The sequence below is a fragment of the Rhinolophus sinicus genome, chromosome 12 (genome assembly GCF_057876585.1).
Source record: "Rhinolophus sinicus isolate RSI-liver-muscle chromosome 12, RSI-T2T, whole genome shotgun sequence".
Lineage (NCBI taxonomy): Eukaryota > Metazoa > Chordata > Mammalia > Chiroptera > Rhinolophidae > Rhinolophus > Rhinolophus sinicus.
In genome coordinates, this window is record NC_142512.1 from 43707334 (window position 1) to 43726567 (window position 19234).

Below are 19234 nucleotides of genomic sequence, written 5' to 3' on the forward strand. Positions count from 1 at the left end.
AAACAACAACTTGGAGCTGATGGGCCCTGGAAAAACACACTGTTCCCCAATATTCCTCAATAAAAATTAAAAAAAAAAAAAAAGTACCACTAAATTTTATTGGGATGCACTGAAGTACAATTCTTACAGGATTGCAGCATGTAAATGAATTGTGCCTATGTCTTAAAATGACAATTAAAATTTCTATTTTATTTCAATTTAAAATTAGCACTTTTTCAATCTATATAATTTCTGCTCAATGAACTCTAATCTTGGTGATAACAAGAATTTTAACAGCCAAATCTTGATTAATCTTGAATGAAATATCTGCTTTGTGATTTTTCTATTTATGAATCTGTACCATCTATTTTAGGACTCTGTGCTCTTCTCTGAGTCCTGCCTATAGAGAAGTGAGTGGGTGATGCTAAATGGTCCTGAAATTATTTGGTTCATCTCCATTTGGTAAAGGTGATCAAAAGATAGCTACATAAGCAAAGCATTTTAGTTAACCCACCTCTGGTGAATTTTTATCCATGTCTGTTAAGTCTTTTGAAAGAACTGAAAGAGCAACATCCTTTTGAAGATGCCAAAGTGTTGTAGAGTAGATTTCCATGCCTTCAACTCTATAATTCTCAATTCTTCTAACCTCTGAGAATATTCTTTCAGCCTGAAATATAAAAACTAGTAAGAGGAAAACAACTTGATACAATTTACATATCTACAGGGAGAGCATTGGGTACTCGTCTCATAGGATCTAAATGCTGCCTGTTTCATGGCGTTTACGTGAATTAGTAATAACACAAGGCCCAATTAAGCAACCTTCCATGGTAGGTCAAATATTGATGTAATCATATTCACACTTACCTTAGTTTTTAAACAGAAGTGATGGTAGAAACATGAATTCTGAAAAGAAACTTTAAGTTTCCAGCAAAAATTTAAAAAAACGATGAGAGATCTACGCAACAAAGTTAACAATTTAAAAAGAACAAGCCAATTATTTTACTCTCAAAGTTTTAATAAAGGCTTTACAGAATAACATTCACAGGAAAGGTGAGAGAATGACTTCTGTAACACAAAACCTATTTTTGTACTGACTTTTATTAAGAGGTTGAGTTGAAAACTTTAGGGGAAAAACAGGTTCAGTTGGCCACTAGCTCTATGGCATGTTGAGCACTAACTATACGCACCAATGCCCTACCTGCCAGGAACTGTAGTCCCTACCTAGAAGTTTCTTTTTCCTTTGCAGCACTCTCTTGACTTAGGGTCCCTCCTCAGCAATCAGAACAATTTTTTTTTCCTCACCACACTCACAGCTCCCGGAACTGTGCTTCTCTTCCCCTGAAGTTTGACACTTTGGGTTATATAAAACCAATTTGTTCCCTAGTTTATTGATTCAGTAAGTTCAAAATTCTGAAAGTCAAGCTTAGTTTAGAATTAAGGAATATCTGGTCTGTTCTTAATGAAATAAAGATGACAGAAAATAAGGAAATAGTATTTATAAAATTAGGAACTTAATTCTAAGAAATGGCCTTACGCTATCTAGGCTAATTTGATGATTTGTAATTTCTCTGAAATCCCTTAAAAGTTATACAGGTAAGTTTTTCAAAGGGGCATTTTTAAAAATAGGCATTGGTTATAAGACAGACCTAACCACCAGCTAAATACAGGTTTTGGAAACTTTTTGGTTTCAAATTTTTCAGAATCTATTGCTTCTTGTGAGGTAATTGTGGTGTAGAAAAGAAGAAAAATGGAACACACACACACACACACACACACACACACACACACAAAACCCTCTTAAAATTAAGTCAAAACAAAGGCTTCCTTTAGTTAAATATTTGTGTCTATATATCTGCTCTATAATTAGGGGAAACAACAAAATTCACGTATTTTAAATTACCTGTGAAACAATAAATAATTTTGAAAAGGGCTTGCCAAATACAGCTTTTGCCTGTGTACCAGTAAAGGACCGTAATCCAAACACGGATGTTCAAGCAATCAATGAGGCTTTCTATCTACAGCTATTTTCCTTTAGTGTACAAAATTACACGAACAGGTATCTTCTGCATTTATTATCCACCTGGAAGAACACTTCACCTCTAGATCTTTGCATGGCTCGTAAAGGGATGTGTAACATTCTTTTTCTGAGCATGCTTTTTAAAAAATAGCACCATACTGTACTGTCCCCCAGTTTCCTTACCATACTTCATTTCCTCTTCCTAGGGCTTCCTGCCACCTGTCTTTCTTTATATACTTATTGGCCGCTAATCTATCTCTTTTACTAAAATTAGAATGTAAGCTCTATGAAGGCAAGCAATACCTGTCTAATTATAGAGTCTGGAAGTGAGTGTAGGACATGACATGCACTCAAAATACACTGAATAAATGAACTGAAAGTAGATAGGCCAAAAAGTAACCTTATTATCAACTTTAAATAATTTATATTAGACAAATTTTATTAATATATAGGCTTCTTAAGGTTTTGTTTTTTAAGTATAGAGGGTAGGAGGAGAAAATGCTTTGGAAGGAGAATTGGAGAGGAAACAAATTGAAAGTTAGAATTTTCTTTGGCTTTAGGTTAATCATCTTCTTTTCTGGTATAAATAAAATTAAAATTAAAAGGATAAATTGTAATAAGGACACTGTGTCCTCAATTACACACAATTTTCTTCATAGCATCCTTTAAGTTTATAAAATATATTAAATGCCAAAATTTCATTTCACTAAGAACTCTGAATATAGTAGAATTTTGACTATAAATATCTATTATATGGTATATATTTTCAGATCTAACTGAGTATAAATGTTCCACACAAGAATATATGGATGTCTTGGGTTCTCTACAAATCTATCTCAAGTAATCCCAAAGAATTTAAATTACTCACATCTTAACACAAAGAAAGAACTGTATTTAAAAATTATAAATATACAAAGAAAATATAGACATTATATAATAAATATTGACCTTTTAGACCTAGACTTCTCAAGCATAGGCATTTTAATTAAATTTAAATTATCTGTACAAAGGCATATATAACAGTTTTTTATACTTACTTGCATGTACTCTGAAAGTTCAAAATAGGCCCTTCCAATTTGGCACAGTACCCAACCAGTATTGTAGTGATGAGAAGGTAGGTGGCTCAAGATATTTATAGCTTCTTTGCAGTTGTATGAACACAAAGCTAAATAACCTTTCCCCATTTCACGAAGAAGGCTCATCAAACCTTCTAGGAGAAAACGATGTAGTAAACAAAGGAGAAAAACACAATGCAACAGTTGTTTTCTAGAAAGGCTAATTACAAAATAATTCATTAAAAATTCCAACATCTATCTAGAAAAAAATGAAGGAACTTTAATGAACATAAGGAAATTTACTTAAAATAAGTGAATAAAATAAAATAAAATAAAAAGATATTAAGCATTTAAAACAGACCTGCTGCTGCTTTCTGTAGATTAAATGCCTGGATCTGGGGTGTGATAGTGGAGATTTTTCCTTCTGAAATGATGGAAGAGTCCAATTTTGTAATTTCCAGGCTATCATTTATGTTTGGTTGAGTTATTCCTCCTTTATTAGTTTTACTTTTTGTTTTTCTGTTTGGAATTTTAGGTGGAAACTTCATTTTCAATTTTTTGCTATTCTCCTGTAAAAAGGAGGAAAGCCCCACACTTGTTACACTCATGTATTTTAGACATTCCCCCAAGCTTTTTCAAATATTAGATACAAATAAATATACAATGTTGATTGATGTATATTTTTCTCGGAAGATATTTTATAAAGCAAGTCTTCAAAGTCATTTAATTTTAAATGAAATAATTCTGAAAATAGATCGTATTAACTAACTAGTATTTAGGGTAAATTAGCATTAAATATATTAGGTTGGTGCAAAAGTAATTGTGGTTTAAAAGGTTAAAAATTGCAAAACCACAATTACTTTTGCATCAATCTAATACTATTGCTCTTTTCTGAAAGCATATCACTTTCATTTATTATTGAAAAATAAGAAAATAAGTGGATGCAATACTACCTAATAGTCTCAGGGCATCATAAAACTGTTGATCTTTATGTGTCAGAGTTAAAGATTGTCCATAATATTTGTCAATGGGCCAAAACAATTTACCAGAGGCATAACAAGGCCCTCAACTGTGCAAAGAAATGTGCAAAAAAACCATTTCCATATATTTTTCCCCCAATTTTCACTAATGATAATATCTGAAATAACTATACTACATCATCCAATACTATCAACTAAACAATATAGTATTGGTACAATACTATCAACTAAACTACAGATCTTATTTGGATTTCATCAACTTTTACATGCATCTTTTTTTGTTTTTTTGGTGTGCATAGTTCTATGAATTTTATCACATGTATGGATTTGTGTAATCAACTGCCACAATAGATACAGGACTGTCCTACCAGAACACAAAGAAATTCCCTGGTGCTATGCTTTCATAGTCACACCTCCCTTGAGTCTTAACTCCTAATAACCACTGATCTGCTCTTCATCACAATTTGTCATTTCAACAATATTATAAAATATTCATTAAAGGCCCAAGAAAATTTACAAATGTTATAGACGGCCCTTCAAATTAAAAAAACATTAAAAAAATTTTAAACACTCACCTAATTTATTTATTAGAGATTGAGTCATTGATGAACAGAAACTTTAGAGGCAGAAGCATTAAGCAAATGTGACATACAGAAATCTTTCAATTACCTTGGTTGTAGAGCTGTCACTAGTAAAAAGTCGTGAACTTCTTCGAGGCAGTGCATTTGGGGGAGATGTGATAGTGGGGCTCAATACCTGAGGTGTTGTACTAAAAAAAAATTATAAACGTAGACTTTTTAAAAAACTGAGTTTATGATCATTAACTATTGCTTCAACTCAGGTATATTAAAAAATATGCATTCAATATGTTTGCACCCCACTTACTAATGTGATTATGTGCTAGTTATATTAAATACTTGTTAAAAAAAGTTTTTGTAACTAGCATCATTTTATGGCTTTGTAATAAAATATGGAATATCCTACTAGTTATAAATAATGCCTTGGAAAGTTATAGGAATGATTTTTAGAGGCTAGCATATGTGGAGAAAATGATGACAAAAACTTTCTTGGGGGATTTAGCTAAGAGTATTGTGCTATTCCAATCATTTCTAAAAAAATAACTTTCTAAATAAAAGAACAGACTTCTGCTGCCAATTATGAAGAAGTAATATGAATCAGATTTATTCTCCCATCTTAAACAAGTATCACACTGAACAAATACACACAACAATGCTTTTCAGACACTGGAGAGCAGGCAGCATGTGTCTGAGGAAAGTTCTGAGGATGCAGTGCAGGGATGGAGAACATAAACAGAGTTCAGAGGTCTCCCTGTGTTGAGAAGAAAATGTGAAGAATTCAGGGAAGCCAAGGCAGCTAGAATTGCAGGTCAGAGTACCTGAAAGGAGAGAGCTACAAAGAGGGGAGCTTCAAAGATCTGCAGGAGGCGTCCCTAGTCTTCAACTGAAAACTGACCAGTGTAAGTGTTCCACTGCTGAAACTACCCCAGATGAGTTTCAAGACGAGGGGCTGGCCATGTCGGAAAGATCAACCATGTGATTAGAGGGCTGGGGCGTTGAGCCATGTGATATCAGCCTGACATCTTCCAGAAGGGGAGGGGGGCTGGAGACTGAGCTCAGTCATGTGGGCAATGATGGCAATCTATCATGCCTACATAATGAAACCCCAATAAAAACTCTGAACATCAAAGCTTGTTGCGCTTCCTGGTTGGTGAAGATACCAAAGTGCCGAGAGGGTGACACATCTTGATTTCACAGGGAGGACACAGAAGTTCTGTGTTCAGGACCCTCCCATCCCTTACCCTATGGGCCTCATTTCTCTGATCTGGCTTTGGATCCTTTATAATAAAACTGTTAAGTATAGCCTAGATTCTGTGAGTTGTTCTAGAAAATTATTAAACCTCAGGGGGTAGTGGGACTCCTCAAATTTGTAGGCAGTTGGTCAGAGTGCGGGTGGCCTGGGGAACCTCTCAACTTTCAACTAGCAAGTCAACGAGCCTTGATGACAATCTCGTTGGGACTCTGGCCTTAGCCTGCAGAGTCAATGCTAAGTCTGGGTAGGTAGCATCAGAATTGCTTTACACTATTGAAGCAAGGAAACTACCTGAATCTGGGGAAAGAACTACTGGAAATAAGCAGGCAGAATAATTCTTGGAGCTCACCTTGGGCTAAGAATAGTTCACATTTTCAATAGTCAAAGTAAAGAAAGTTCATACTAAATAGGCCATTAAGTAGAGTACTCAAAGGGCAAAATTAGTCCAGACTTACGGTTGCTCTTGCCCCAACTACCAAAAGCAAGACCTAAAAGGATAAAATGCTAACAAGTAACTTAACTGCTTCCCAGAACAAAACTTAAATATACTCAAAAGAATACAAAAAAGTCCATCCCTCAAAAATGTAAAATTTCCAATAACTGGCATTCAATCAAATACTAGGTATACAAAGAAGCAGGATACCATAACCTATAGAGAAAAACCAATCAACAAAAAAATAAAACAGACCTAGAAATGACCCAGTAAGACTTAGTAGACAAGGTCATTAAAAGAACTATTATAAATATATTCCATATGGTCAAAAAGGTAGAAGAAGGAATGGGCATGTTAAGGAGAGAACAAAAACAAAATTCTAAAGATGAAAGACAGAATGCCTAAGACAAAAATTTATATATAAACACGCACACACACACACACACACACACACACACACTAAATGGGATTAACAGCAGATTAGACACTGCAAAAGAAAAGACAAGTCAATTTGAAGACATAGCAATAAACACTATCCAAAATGAAACAGAGGAAGAAGACTGGAAACAAAATGAACAGTATTGGTGAACTGTGGGACAATTGAAAATAGTCTAACATACAAGTACTTGGAGTCCCAGAAGGAGAGAGCACACGGACGTGGACAGCAAAATTATTTGAAAAAATAATGGTAGAGATAAGCTAAATTGATGAAAATGATAAACTCAGATCCAAGAAGCTCAATGAATCTGAAGGCCAAAAAAGAAGAAAAGTACACTACACCACAACATAATCAAATGGCTTAAAATCAGTAACAGAGGATATCTTAAAACAGAGAAAAGAGACATTAATTATATATAGAGGAACAAAAATGAGAAGGGCAGCAGACTTGTCAAACACAATGCAGGCTAGAAGACAGTACAGTAAAATCTTTAAACAGAAAAAAACACTGTCAACTAGAAGTCTATATCCAGTGAAAAATTCTTTCTAAAACAAAAAATAATGTTGGATGTCAACTGTAATTGAAAAAAAAAAGTGAAATAAAAACTTTCTTCTGACATACAAATGCTAAAAAAATTCATTATCTGCAGACCTGGACTACAGGAAATGTTAAAGGAAGCCTTTAAAGATGAAGGAAAAGGATACGAAATTGAAATTTAGATCTACAGAAAGAAATAAAGAGCACCAAAAATTGTAAATATGTGACTAAATATAAAATAGACTTCTTTTCCTTATTCAAAAAAATTCTATATAACTAAGGCAAAAACTACAACAATGCACGCTGTGGTTTATAACACTTAGAAGCAAACTATATGACAACAATAGCATAAAGACTGGGAGAGGAGCATAAAAATATACTGTAATAAGGTTTTATATTATACCTGACTTGGCGTATTATTACTAGAAGGTAATCTTTGATAATTTAAAATGTATGCTATAAACCCTAAAACAACCTCTAAAAATAAAAAATGAAGAGTAACTGGTAATAAATATTATGTGTTGAATTGTTATCTCCCCAAAAGGTATGTTGAATTCCTACCCCCCAGTACCTGTGAATGGGACCTTATTTGGAAATAGAGTCGTTGTAGCCAAGGTGAGGTCATTAGGGTGCGCCATAATTCAAATTACTGATGTCCTTAAAATAAGAGGGAAAGTTGGATACAGAGGCACCCAGGGAAGATGGCCATATGGGGATGGAGGCAGATCCTGAATTACGCTACCACAAACTAAGGAATGCCTAGGGCTGCCAGAAGCTGAAAAAGGAAAGGAAGGATCCCTATCTAGAGGCTTCAGAGGTTGCATGGTCCTATCAACGTCTTAATTTTGGATTATGGTACGTAGAACTGTGAGTGAATAAATTTCTGTTGTTTTAAGCTATCCAGTATATGGTACTCTGTTACAGTAGCTGTAGGAAAATAATATAGGCAATAAAGGAGATAAAATGGAATCAATAATACAAAGAACACAAAATTATTAACAGTTGATGCTCATTATAATGAACATAATATGTATTTGTTTAGTTTTAAGTGAAATGTGTAAGAAATTGCTTATATATTCTTTAGCACTAGCATATACTCAGCCTATATAATGTTACTCTGCAGGAGGCCTCAGGCTCCTTCTCATAACTGAGTCCCAGGCAATCACTGTCACTTGTCTAGAGCTGGCACTCATAATGACACTCACCTTCCTGGAATTTTAGAAATATTGAAGCCTTTTACAGTCAAGGTATATGCACATGTGTGACTGTTTTAAGACTTACTAGTACATGTTCACTATTTTAGGAGACAGAGTTGTATCTTTTAAAATATTAGCTGCAATTTATTGTTGAGTCCTTGAATAGGAAAAGAAATCCCATTTAACACCATTTCTGTGTGGAAATGAATTCATTATTTGAAGATTTACTGGAAGATTAATTTTACGATCTGTTTACAGAAAGGTATAATAGGGGACAGGGAGAATGAAGCCTACCTGTAACTTGACCAATGGAGAAAGTCATGTAAATAAGAAAATTATTTTGGAGGAGTGTTCAGAATATCCAGTTTAAACAAATTCATGAGAGTAAACTTAAAAAGGTATTTCAGCTCATTCTTGTCTTGATTTGCATTATAATACACAACTAAAAATTACACCAGCCTTTTCAGCAAATTGGAAATCTCAAATCTGACATACTTGTATTCAAAATTTGTAAGTCATTCTAGAATTTTTGAGAGTCAAAATCTGCCTAAATTGAAGTATAATCATAATCATGTTATAGGAGGAAAAGCTGAACAATATCAAATAATGACACCGTAATAAATACCTTGTTTGTGGGCCAGAACTTTGTGTCTGTGCAACAAGAACTGGAGTTACCTCTCGACTATTTCCACTTTGTGAGAAGACAGACTTTGTTCCAGTTTGGCCGATTCTGGCAACAGACTGTAAAACACAAAAAGTCTAAGGTTTGTGAATTATAAACTGCACTGTAAATGATAAAAGACACCATGATGCTCCCATCTACATTTCCCCAAAGATTTCATAATATATACTGTCATCTGAAAACACAAACTATTAATGTCATTACTTATGTCATTAGAAAGAACATCAGCCTATTTCTACATTTTAACCTCAGTATTTTTATCTTTATACTATCCTTTCATCTTTCACTTTAGTTTCCTAAGGAAAGGCTCAAAATTCCTGGAAGCCATTCATTACACATCTTTTCCAGTTGGGGTTAAGTGCTAAAGAATTTTAAGGCAGCTATAGACTCAAGATTTAGGCTCTAACTTAGTATACATTAAAAGTAATAATACAGTAAGATTTTATATTCCTTCTTTGCCAAAAACAGTTCTATATAGGTATTTCCCACCTTTTGAAAGTTCATGTTACACAACTTTGCGTTTACAAAAGACCTACATTAGTACCTGTTTTCAAAAACCAAAAGAAATTGAATTTTCCCTTTTATGAAAATAGTGAAAAGCAAAAACAGTGTTCAGCGTTTCTTTTGCCGCGAGCTGTTAGAGAAGCATCGTGAGCCCCTGGAAGCGAGAGTGGCACCACCAAGCTCCTTCCCTGGGAACTACACTCAGCATTTCGACATTGAGCTGCCATAGCTTTGAATTGGGTGTGTGAGCATCTGTGCTTTATCGCATTTTATTTTGTGCATCTGTTAGCAAGATGTGCCCTAAAGTATCAGGTGAGCCTAAGAGAGCTCGTAAGGATGTTATGCTTAGCGAATAACTGGATGTAATTAAGTGTTTCAATCCTGGTGAATGAAATAAAGACAGTGTGCGTGCGCTGAATTTTGGGTCTGGGAATCCTCAAAATTTTTCCATCTAAATTAATGGTAACTGCGTCTGCTTCAAGCCATTTTGGCTTACAAAGGTTTCATGAATGCTCTACTTTTGGATAGCAGGGGAAACCTATAGTAGTTAGAGTAGATTAAAAATGAAATCGTCCAATTATTTTCCAGATTCTAAGGATATTGTTCTTAGAGTTAATATTTCTTTCTGGTGTATTTAATCTTTCATTAACTAGTCTCTGTTCCCTTGGAGGGGGATAAAAAACCTTTGCTTGCCCCTGTCTTTTCTAATTTATCACCTTATTTCTATTCATTTTCTCACTTAGCTTCTTTATAAAGTGATCTATGACTACTGTTAATGGATATTTAAAATTTTTTTACTATGAGATAATTTTCTTCGGAACTTAACTGCTACTTTGGTAGCCACTATACATAATTCTCAAATCGCACATTACAAATAATCACTAATAATCATTTTCTCACCAGATATGAAAGACTTATTTTGGTCTTTCCTGCATTCATCATCACTCATCATCCCTTCCTTTTTGAAACTTTGTATAACTTCCAAAATAGCATAGTATCTTTATTATTTGTCTTACCTCTTGATTTGTTGGCCCCTGTTCCTTCCACTAATGTGCTCCACTTTCCCTAGGAGAGCACGGCCATTTTTAAAGCCTTAATTATTATTTCTATCACCAGGCCATATTCTTTCCTCTATGACTAACTATCCACTGAATATTTTTATCTAGTCTACCCCTACCTCAAAATAAAACTTTATACTCCTTCATCCTCCTCCTCCTCCTCCATTCACCCAAGGGACAAAACTTCAAGTCAAGTCTGGTCCTTCCTTATTTAACAAAGAAGTATGTACTGCACTCACTACTTGGTTTGATATTTTTAGTTGATACTGCATACAGACCTACAAGTATAGCTTTTCTAAGACTGTCTTGCAATCAGGTAACAAGAGAACAGAAGCATAAGGGGATGAGACAATAAGTGCCTTTTATTATCTGGGCACTGAAATCATATACCTCTTCACTGCCTAACTTGTGGCTTGCCTGGTTTTGCTAACTACCATGCTACTATGCCTTCTTATAACTGTAATAAATTAATTTCCACAATTATATTTCACTCCCTTTAACAGTACAATGGCAGGTAGTTGCCTACTTTTAGAAATCACATTTAAAATTATCCACACATTAACTACTTTGTAGTCCCCTTTCATACCACTCTTGGATTTCCTATTATCACTCATTAAGGAGCTAATACAGAAAAACATTTTTACACACTCTAAGGAAGTAAAAGAATAAAACCAAGAAGAAATAAGTCTCTAGGAGAGTAAAGGGGCTATATCAGTCATTCACATACTAGTCTGACTTATTTAGCTTCCATTTCTTAAACATCTGTTAAGCACAACAACTCGCATTTTACATACATAAACTACTTTAATTCTCACAGAAGATACCCTGCACCACAGATATCCTTTAAGTAAATGGCACTTTGGCCTTTACTACTTTGGCCATAGACCTTTATAAAAGAACATAAAGAGTCTCAAAACTTGTCACAGTATTTACTATAAAAATACTGTCAAGTAGTTTTTATTTTATTACACATTCACTATGAATTTACTACACATCCATGAGGGTCCACGATAAGAATTTTATTATCGGAAACAGCTGGCTTTATGCAAGTCAATCTTTTTTTCATTTTAATGTTAGTATAACCAAAAAACAAAAGGTGGGGACAAGTAAAAACTATGGCAGGTATAATTTCTTATTTATATTCCAAGTGACAGAAACAACCTGAATTTCATTTAAAAAAAAGGAAATTAAAAGTAAAAATCTGTATGTGCTCTATGCTGAAATAAACTATACTTTTGAGTTATAATTTTATGTGGCCAAAAGAGCAACCAGCTTTGTGTCTCCAACTATAACCAGGAGGCTATGAGAATGATAACCTTTTACATTCAGATCAACAACTCTAAGGCAGCAACAATTATATAAGGTTAGAGTTTCTCTGACAATGCTTTTAACAGACTGGAATTTTAAATGAATTTCTTTCATCAATACCAAAATTGTATTTTACATGGAAAATACCTTTTTTGAAGGGGCTCCGGTGGGTGGCACGTCAATTACAGAAGATGTATTAGTGTAGTTTTGTAAATAGGATCCATCTCCAGGACTTGGGGTTTCTAATGGCAAAATCCCAAAACTGAGAAGAGGTTGAAATCAAGGTGTCAAAAAGTCATCAAGGCATATATAAAGCAGCAGTATACTTAAATTAGAAGGTCTAAAAGGAAGAGAATGGCAAATCAGTCTTGGGGGCAGTGAGGATCTAAGGGGCAGATTAAAAATAAGCCGTGAATGTAGACTATTCCACCCACCATAACTAAAATTTAAAAAATCAATCAAACAAGACTAAACTGAGCAGCAACTACTGATCTCTGGAGATTTATTAAAAGTAAAGAGTGGCTTTGTAAAAGCTAAGTTCCAAATGATCAAATTACTTCAAATTCTTGGAATTTAGACACTATTATACAGAAAATGTCTCTAGAGACCATTGAATCCATTTGTGGGTCAATGAGTTGTAATCTCATGGTTATGCTACTTTATTAGCTCCCTGGCCCTGGGACCCAATTCATAGCCTGTTCTAACACATAATTTTATTTTGATAATTTTAGGTGTGTATCCTCTGGGCTGGGTTCCTATATTTACACATGCATATACATCTATTAATTTTGACAAAATATTTCATATTGATAGGTGTCATTCCTTCCTCCATGTTTTGGAAAACAGCACTTTAACAATAACCACTGGTATCACTCTGATTATATCATAAGCATTCCGACATTTCAAGAGGTTTACTGCTATTCACTGATGCACAGCCATAAAGACACTATCTTTTAATGCAAACACTCGAATAAGGCATATTTGAGTTTAAAATTTTCTCCAATATTTAATATTAATTTTTGTCACAGGCACTGTACTTTTTTTACTTCATTTTCTGAAAACAGAATAGATCCATTATTGACTTATTAAATGCCTCTATTTCCATGATTTACAAGTTGCTGTTCATGTTAATTTATATTACTAATAATATGAATTATTATAAGATCATTTAATATTACAGCGCATTTTAAACTATCTTTTGCTTGTCTTACCTGGGGGTTAATGGGCTAAGAGCAGCTGGTCCTCCTAATAAGCTTCGACCAGTTTTTGGTTTATTTTGAACCTGTTTAGATAATATAGAAGTTCCTGTTCCAAGAGGGACAGTATCTGGTGAAATTACAGCTGAATCAATATAAGACACTGAGGAATCTGTATTCAAGGAATACTTTGAATTGGAAGATTCTAAATTCAGTCTGTTTAATTCCTGAAACAGAAAATTTCTACCATGTCATTTACAATACATTATTTAGTTCAGATCATTCTTTTTTGTTTTCATAATATTTTGAATACTAGCATATGATACACTTACAATTGTGTCCTGGGGTGTTTCCGTAAGAACTGTCTCAGGCTGTCTGTGAGATAAATTATGATTAGATACTACTGTTGTGCAAGAGTTGGGCAGACAGCTGCTAAAGTTCTGTAAAGATGTTAATTTAAACGTTTGGTCAGGATCTGGCTTTTCACCTGTGAAGGGAAAAAAAAAAGTTCTAAAGAAATGAGGATTTTTGTTTTTTCTCCGCTATGCATAAATAAGTGGAAATAAGCCCTTATCCAGAGTTTTAAAGTTCTCCTGTCTGTTTCAGCTAATCAAATTTACCTCCCAAAAGCCCATCCATCAATTTATTGCAAAAGTTTACCCCTAAGATAAAGCTGTAAATTTAGGAAGTAAACTACACTGCAATAACATTGATTTTAAATATAATAAATCCGAGGAAAATGCAGATTTGTTTGTTTTAAAGCAAAGATCTAGATCTCATTTTGCTCAAGGTAAGGAGTGAGGGTGGAGAGTTGAAACCCAGTAGATATTACAGTAGAGCTTTAAGCGCTTCCATGTATATAGACACGACAATGTTTTAAAATGATCCTTCATCTATCCCACAGCATATATACCGAGATACTCTCGCCCCATATATTCCAGGTCTTACTTATGTAACAGTTTCTGCTTTGGGAATGCTATTCATTTCTTTCCTTACCCGAAAAGCTATTTTGGCTAGTGTTATAATACAACTCATTCTAGAGGACAAAAGAAAGGCCACATTATTCCTGAGACATAGCTACCTTATTTCTTGTTCTCAATTTTAACAAACCTTAGCTTTGAAAAATATTTTTCTTGTGGATAATTTGTATCATTTTTCAAAAACTAAGCAGGGGGTAAAAAAGGAAGAGGTAATGGGGGATCTCTCCCCCAACCACCTCTACAAACCTACCTATTTCACATAACGATTCAAAGGGGGACCAGAGGAAAGGATTTAAACTAAGGCTCTTTTGGTAACATTCTGATCCTTTGGCAAGCCGATCTGTCTTGCTGTAAAGACAAACAAATAGATTAGGCAAGCTATAAAACTCAAAATATTTATTATAAAGAAATTTTTCATACAGAAATTACGTCAGTCTTATATAAAGTTCTGAGAATACTCTTCTTGATGCTTCGCTAGATCACCCATTTCTCCTTCTTACCGTCCTCCAATCTCTGTTATTTAGGGCAGTTCAAGTCAAAAGTCAGGTGAAAGCAAACAGAACATGAATTGAAAGGAATGCTAACAAAATAAACTATCATTGCCTTCTTGAATACTACAATGCTTTAAATTTACTGTCAGATACTAGAATTACTGAAGGAGATATGAAAAACATCCAAATATTTCAGTCTCATTCTTAATTTTTAATATAATATCCCAACAGTTATTTTGAAAGTGACTTAAATGCTTTAAATATAGTATATTTACATGATCAGATTTTCTAACAAAGAAGAGGTGGTAGCTCTTAATGAAAGAAAGATTTGTTTCTTTATAAATCAGGTGTATAAAAGCTTACATTTATCCCTGAAACCCTATATGCTTGGAACATTCTGGAAATTAGTATTAGACCAGCACTGTTACCTCCCTAGCTTTTAAATGGAAGGGAGGATTGGGTTGAGGGTTAGTGAGACTTATAGACACTTTCAGGTAAAAAATACTAATCATGTGGTTTAAGGTTGAAATTCCTCATTGTCTAATGGAAAAAAATTAAGATACAGTAATTCTTCCAAAACTCTAAGGTTTTATAAAGGACCAGATGGCATCTAACCAAGGTTTTCCAAAGAACCCTCAAGTATCAGCTAAAACATATCATTTGTTTATGCGCTGTTAGTGTAATCTCAGAGAAATGTAAAGATCCCCTGGGGTAACTACATATTAGTTTGCATTATTTCCATATTTTGCAAGTGAGTAGAAACTAGAATAAATTATGTACTAAAAAAGTACCACCAGTTGAAGGCTATTTAGCTTCCCAGACTAAACACACAGGCAGAGGGAAGCAGGGGCAGGTGACAGACTTCAGAAAATGTAAGTTTTATCAAAGTCTGTATCTCAGACCGTCAGATGGAATTTGTTAAAGGAAAAATAATTGTCACAAAAATTATATAATCATTTACCATGGATTGAAGGGTAATCTAAGACTAGGAAATGAAAAAAGACATATAAAACATTTTTTTCAAAGTACAGGAGTAGAAAGTGAGTACTTTTAGCATAAGGCCAGGAAAAGGAAAATACAGTGAAATCTCAATGTTTGAGAATTATCCTAATTTTCCAAGAGTTCTTATTGCTTCTCACCTGAAGTAATTCATGTTAATAGTCCCCTCATCTCTTTTGCAATTGATTATAAGCTTTCTGCAGATAGGAAATTAGATCTTTCTCAGTTTTATATTATCTCTTTCCTGTTTTCAAGTAGCATCACCCCCTTTCTTTTCTTGCACAAAGTAACATAAAACAGACACTTTTATTAGTAATTTTTAAAGTTGTAATGAGTAGACCACATGAATTATTTAACGGCCAGAAAATCGGTGGACAAACTGATTTAAGCAAAGATAAAATAATTTATTCATGGAAAAATACTCTGGAAATGTAACAGGTGATCATTTGTGTTGAAACTCCTCTACTCCAGTATTATTTAAACTACATTTTTATTTTAGTGAAAGGAAAATTCTTTCCAACTTTGGTAAGTTGGCAAGGCTAATTTTTATAAGTCATGATCTGATGAACAGACTATAAAATAGAAGAAATTTAAAACAAAATTAATGTCTGCTAAGAAGAGATTAGCTATACACACGTATATAGACAAAAAGAGAAAGACATATATAAATATATATATGTATGTGTGTGTGTGTATGTGTGTATATATATATTATATATATATGTATATATATATATATATATATATATATATATATATATATATATGACATAAGAGCTAACTGGGGAAGAAGCCAGATATGGAATTACTATACTGAAACTTGCCTTCAAGTCTCTTTCTAAGGAATAGCAGTGATATTCAATATTAGAGAAAAAACTTCACTCTTTTCTTCTTTTTCCTCAATGGATCACATGAAGATATTCTCAACCAAGGTTAAAAATCCACTTGGGCACTCAAATTGTTAGCTAGTGCTGCTGTAGCTATTATCATTAAGGCGAAGTGGATAGTCAAAAATGGCATCAACATCTCTTACTATTTTATAGGCTTAACAAGATCATGGAACTAGAAGACTGTGGCCTACTCAGCCAAGTGCTATATGATAAACACAGATCAACATAGGTTTTTAAAAACACAAATCATTCCAATATTGGAAACAATTTTTTTGTAATTTGAATGATTACTTACCAATATACATGTCCCAACAATGAAAGAGTAAAGCAAGCTGAATCACCAAACTCAGTGACAATATCATCATGGCTTTTCTGTTTATTAAACACTCCACCAGATAAGATCTGTTCCCCTTCTGCAAGCCTTTAAAACACAAATTTACAGATTAAAATAAGTCAATACAAAAATCTCTGAATGTAAAGACATTGTTCATTACCAATACCTCTTACTAGAGAGATAGATGAAGTAAAAAGTTCATGGTACCTTTAGAATACCAATAAACTTGTATTTAGAAATCATTTGTAAGACTGGGAATTTATAATCTTAAAATCCCAGTCTTACCTTTAAAAATAGAACCAGTTAAATTTAGTCTCTGTATGTACAAATCTCGTCTGAACAACATACACATTACTCATGTCAAAAGAAATGGAAGACCATTATGCTGGGGGAAAAATATGAATGGTTTTTCATTAACAGATGTGGTGACCCTTCTCACTTCTGTAATTCCTTGAAATAGAAATTTGCAAGCAAATTAAATAAGACTAACATATTTTAATTAAAAATTGCATACTTAATGGCCTCAGTCATTTTTAGCTTTATAAATGAAACCTGAATAGCACTTCATCTCTTTTTGTCAATTATAAAAAATCACAAACATTCCCTAAGGAAAAAAAATTTGCCTGATTTCAGTATATATTTTCAGTATATCAGTTTATAATGGTTTGTATTTTGAAGGTTTTTCCCATCATGCAGAAAACTCTTTTACATTTACACATAAAAGGTAATGTTTAAAGTTCTTTTACAGTCAGTGGGATTTTTAAAAAAGTATAACTATTTGTAAATGGTGTAAGGATATTTAATGTAAGAAGTGGCTTAAGAAGCTGGTAAATTAAATAAATAGATATTAAAGAATTTAACATCAGAATCTTTGGAATAAAAGTAATTCAATAACAAATGTCTCAGAAACTTTATAGATATGGTAGCTAGCTTTAAAAGTCATCAATTAGACACTGGGCAAATAAAATATTTATTAAATTATGGAGACTTTATGAAGTTTATTTGTATCTTTTCACTGCAAACTTACAAACTGAATACACATAAAGGCTTTTACAATGATCTGTCTAGTCACTTTTACCATGACTCTGTCTCTTACAGCACAGAAAAAGAGTTTAACAGAATGTAACTGCTTATACCACTTGCTACCTCCAGATTCAGAATTGGGACAGCTGATTGGGTTTAATTATAATGTAAAAAGGACATACATACTCTCCTGAATCTGCCCCACTGCTTCAAAAGGGTAGGAGTAGTGGTTCCCAAACAGAATGATATTGAAAGGGAAATAATTACACAACTCCCTAGATATAAGGGAGCATTAATCTCAGGTGAACGGGCAAGTGGGTTTTTAGGCTTAGTCCATTGGTCTAACAATGAAAACAAAGCAAAGGAAGTAACCCTTGGGACTTTAGAAAATGATGGAAATTATTTATAACTTCAGTTTCTCCAGAGTTAAATTCTACTACTTATTACCACAACAATGAAATCTTTCCTAACAAAAATAAATAATATCATAGGCAACAGTATAAACATTTCAAAAGTTACTGAACTAGACAAATCTCTACTACCAAAAAAGAGGGGAAAAAGGAAAATCAGAGTTTAATTGATCAAAAGATTTTAACTAAAATTCTACAATATAATTAGGGACGAAATTAGAAAAGATTTGTAAAAACTTACTTGCTGAGATCTACACAACATTTTGCAAGCAGGTATTTACATTGTGGTGTTGTACAACTGTGTCCTTTCAAGAGTCTATACGCTTTATATGCCTTTCCTGAGCGGTAATAACAGGTTGCCAATAAAAACAAGGCTTCTTCTGAGTGTACTAAGAACACATATGGGGAAAAGAAAAGGCTATTATTCAGTAGGTTGAATGTTAATCGTTGTTTATCTGGCAATAAACAAGTTTAGCAACAAAAAAATTAGGCATGTTATTTAATTTGAAACATTAACCCAAATTTGAATAAAGGAGAAATACTTTATTGATAGAAAAGTTAGTTCCCTGAGTCCTGATTACCTTCTTCCTACAAGGAACCAAGGGGATACAGTGAAGACAATCATGGTATTCTCTGTAAATCCTTAAGAAAAGCACACACGCACACACACACACACACACACACACACACACACACACACCCCTTTAAATAGACTACCAGCAAAGCATCTTGTTTTTATGTAATATTTTTCTAATAGACCCTTTGAGAGGATAGAAGTCAAATTTCATTAGAGAGAAAAACTCAGGGTTATAAATTACCAATCTGAAATAATTTCTACATTGAAAAAGGACCAGATTGGAAAAAAACACTTATTTCTAACAAAAAATATACAC

General features: G+C 33.5%; 1 protein-coding gene across 7 annotated transcripts in view; it reads right to left on the reverse strand.

Annotated features, from left to right (window-relative positions):
* The window catches only part of CDC27 (cell division cycle 27), a 60002-nt gene that overhangs the window by 15709 nt on the left and 25059 nt on the right, over positions 1–19234 (reverse strand). For 2 of the 7 annotated variants that reach the window (XM_074320856.2, XM_019732997.3), the window contains exons 3-13: positions 18583–18730; positions 16870–16995; positions 14445–14542; positions 13547–13701; positions 13230–13441; positions 12166–12280; positions 9092–9207; positions 4701–4800; positions 3413–3620; positions 3034–3203; positions 494–646 (exon numbers count right to left, since the gene is read on the reverse strand). In XM_074320856.2, the coding sequence (XP_074176957.1) occupies positions 494–646; positions 3034–3203; positions 3413–3620; positions 4701–4800; positions 9092–9207; positions 12166–12280; positions 13230–13441; positions 13547–13701; positions 14445–14542; positions 16870–16995; positions 18583–18730 (1601 nt within the window). Of the gene's footprint in view, positions 1–493; positions 647–3033; positions 3207–3412; positions 3621–4700; positions 4801–9091; positions 9226–12165; positions 12281–13229; positions 13442–13546; positions 13702–14444; positions 14543–16869; positions 16996–18582; positions 18731–19234 lie in introns of all 7 variants that reach the window. The other 5 variants (XM_074320855.2, XM_019732996.3, XM_088802311.1 and 2 more) reach the window with 3 other exon arrangements.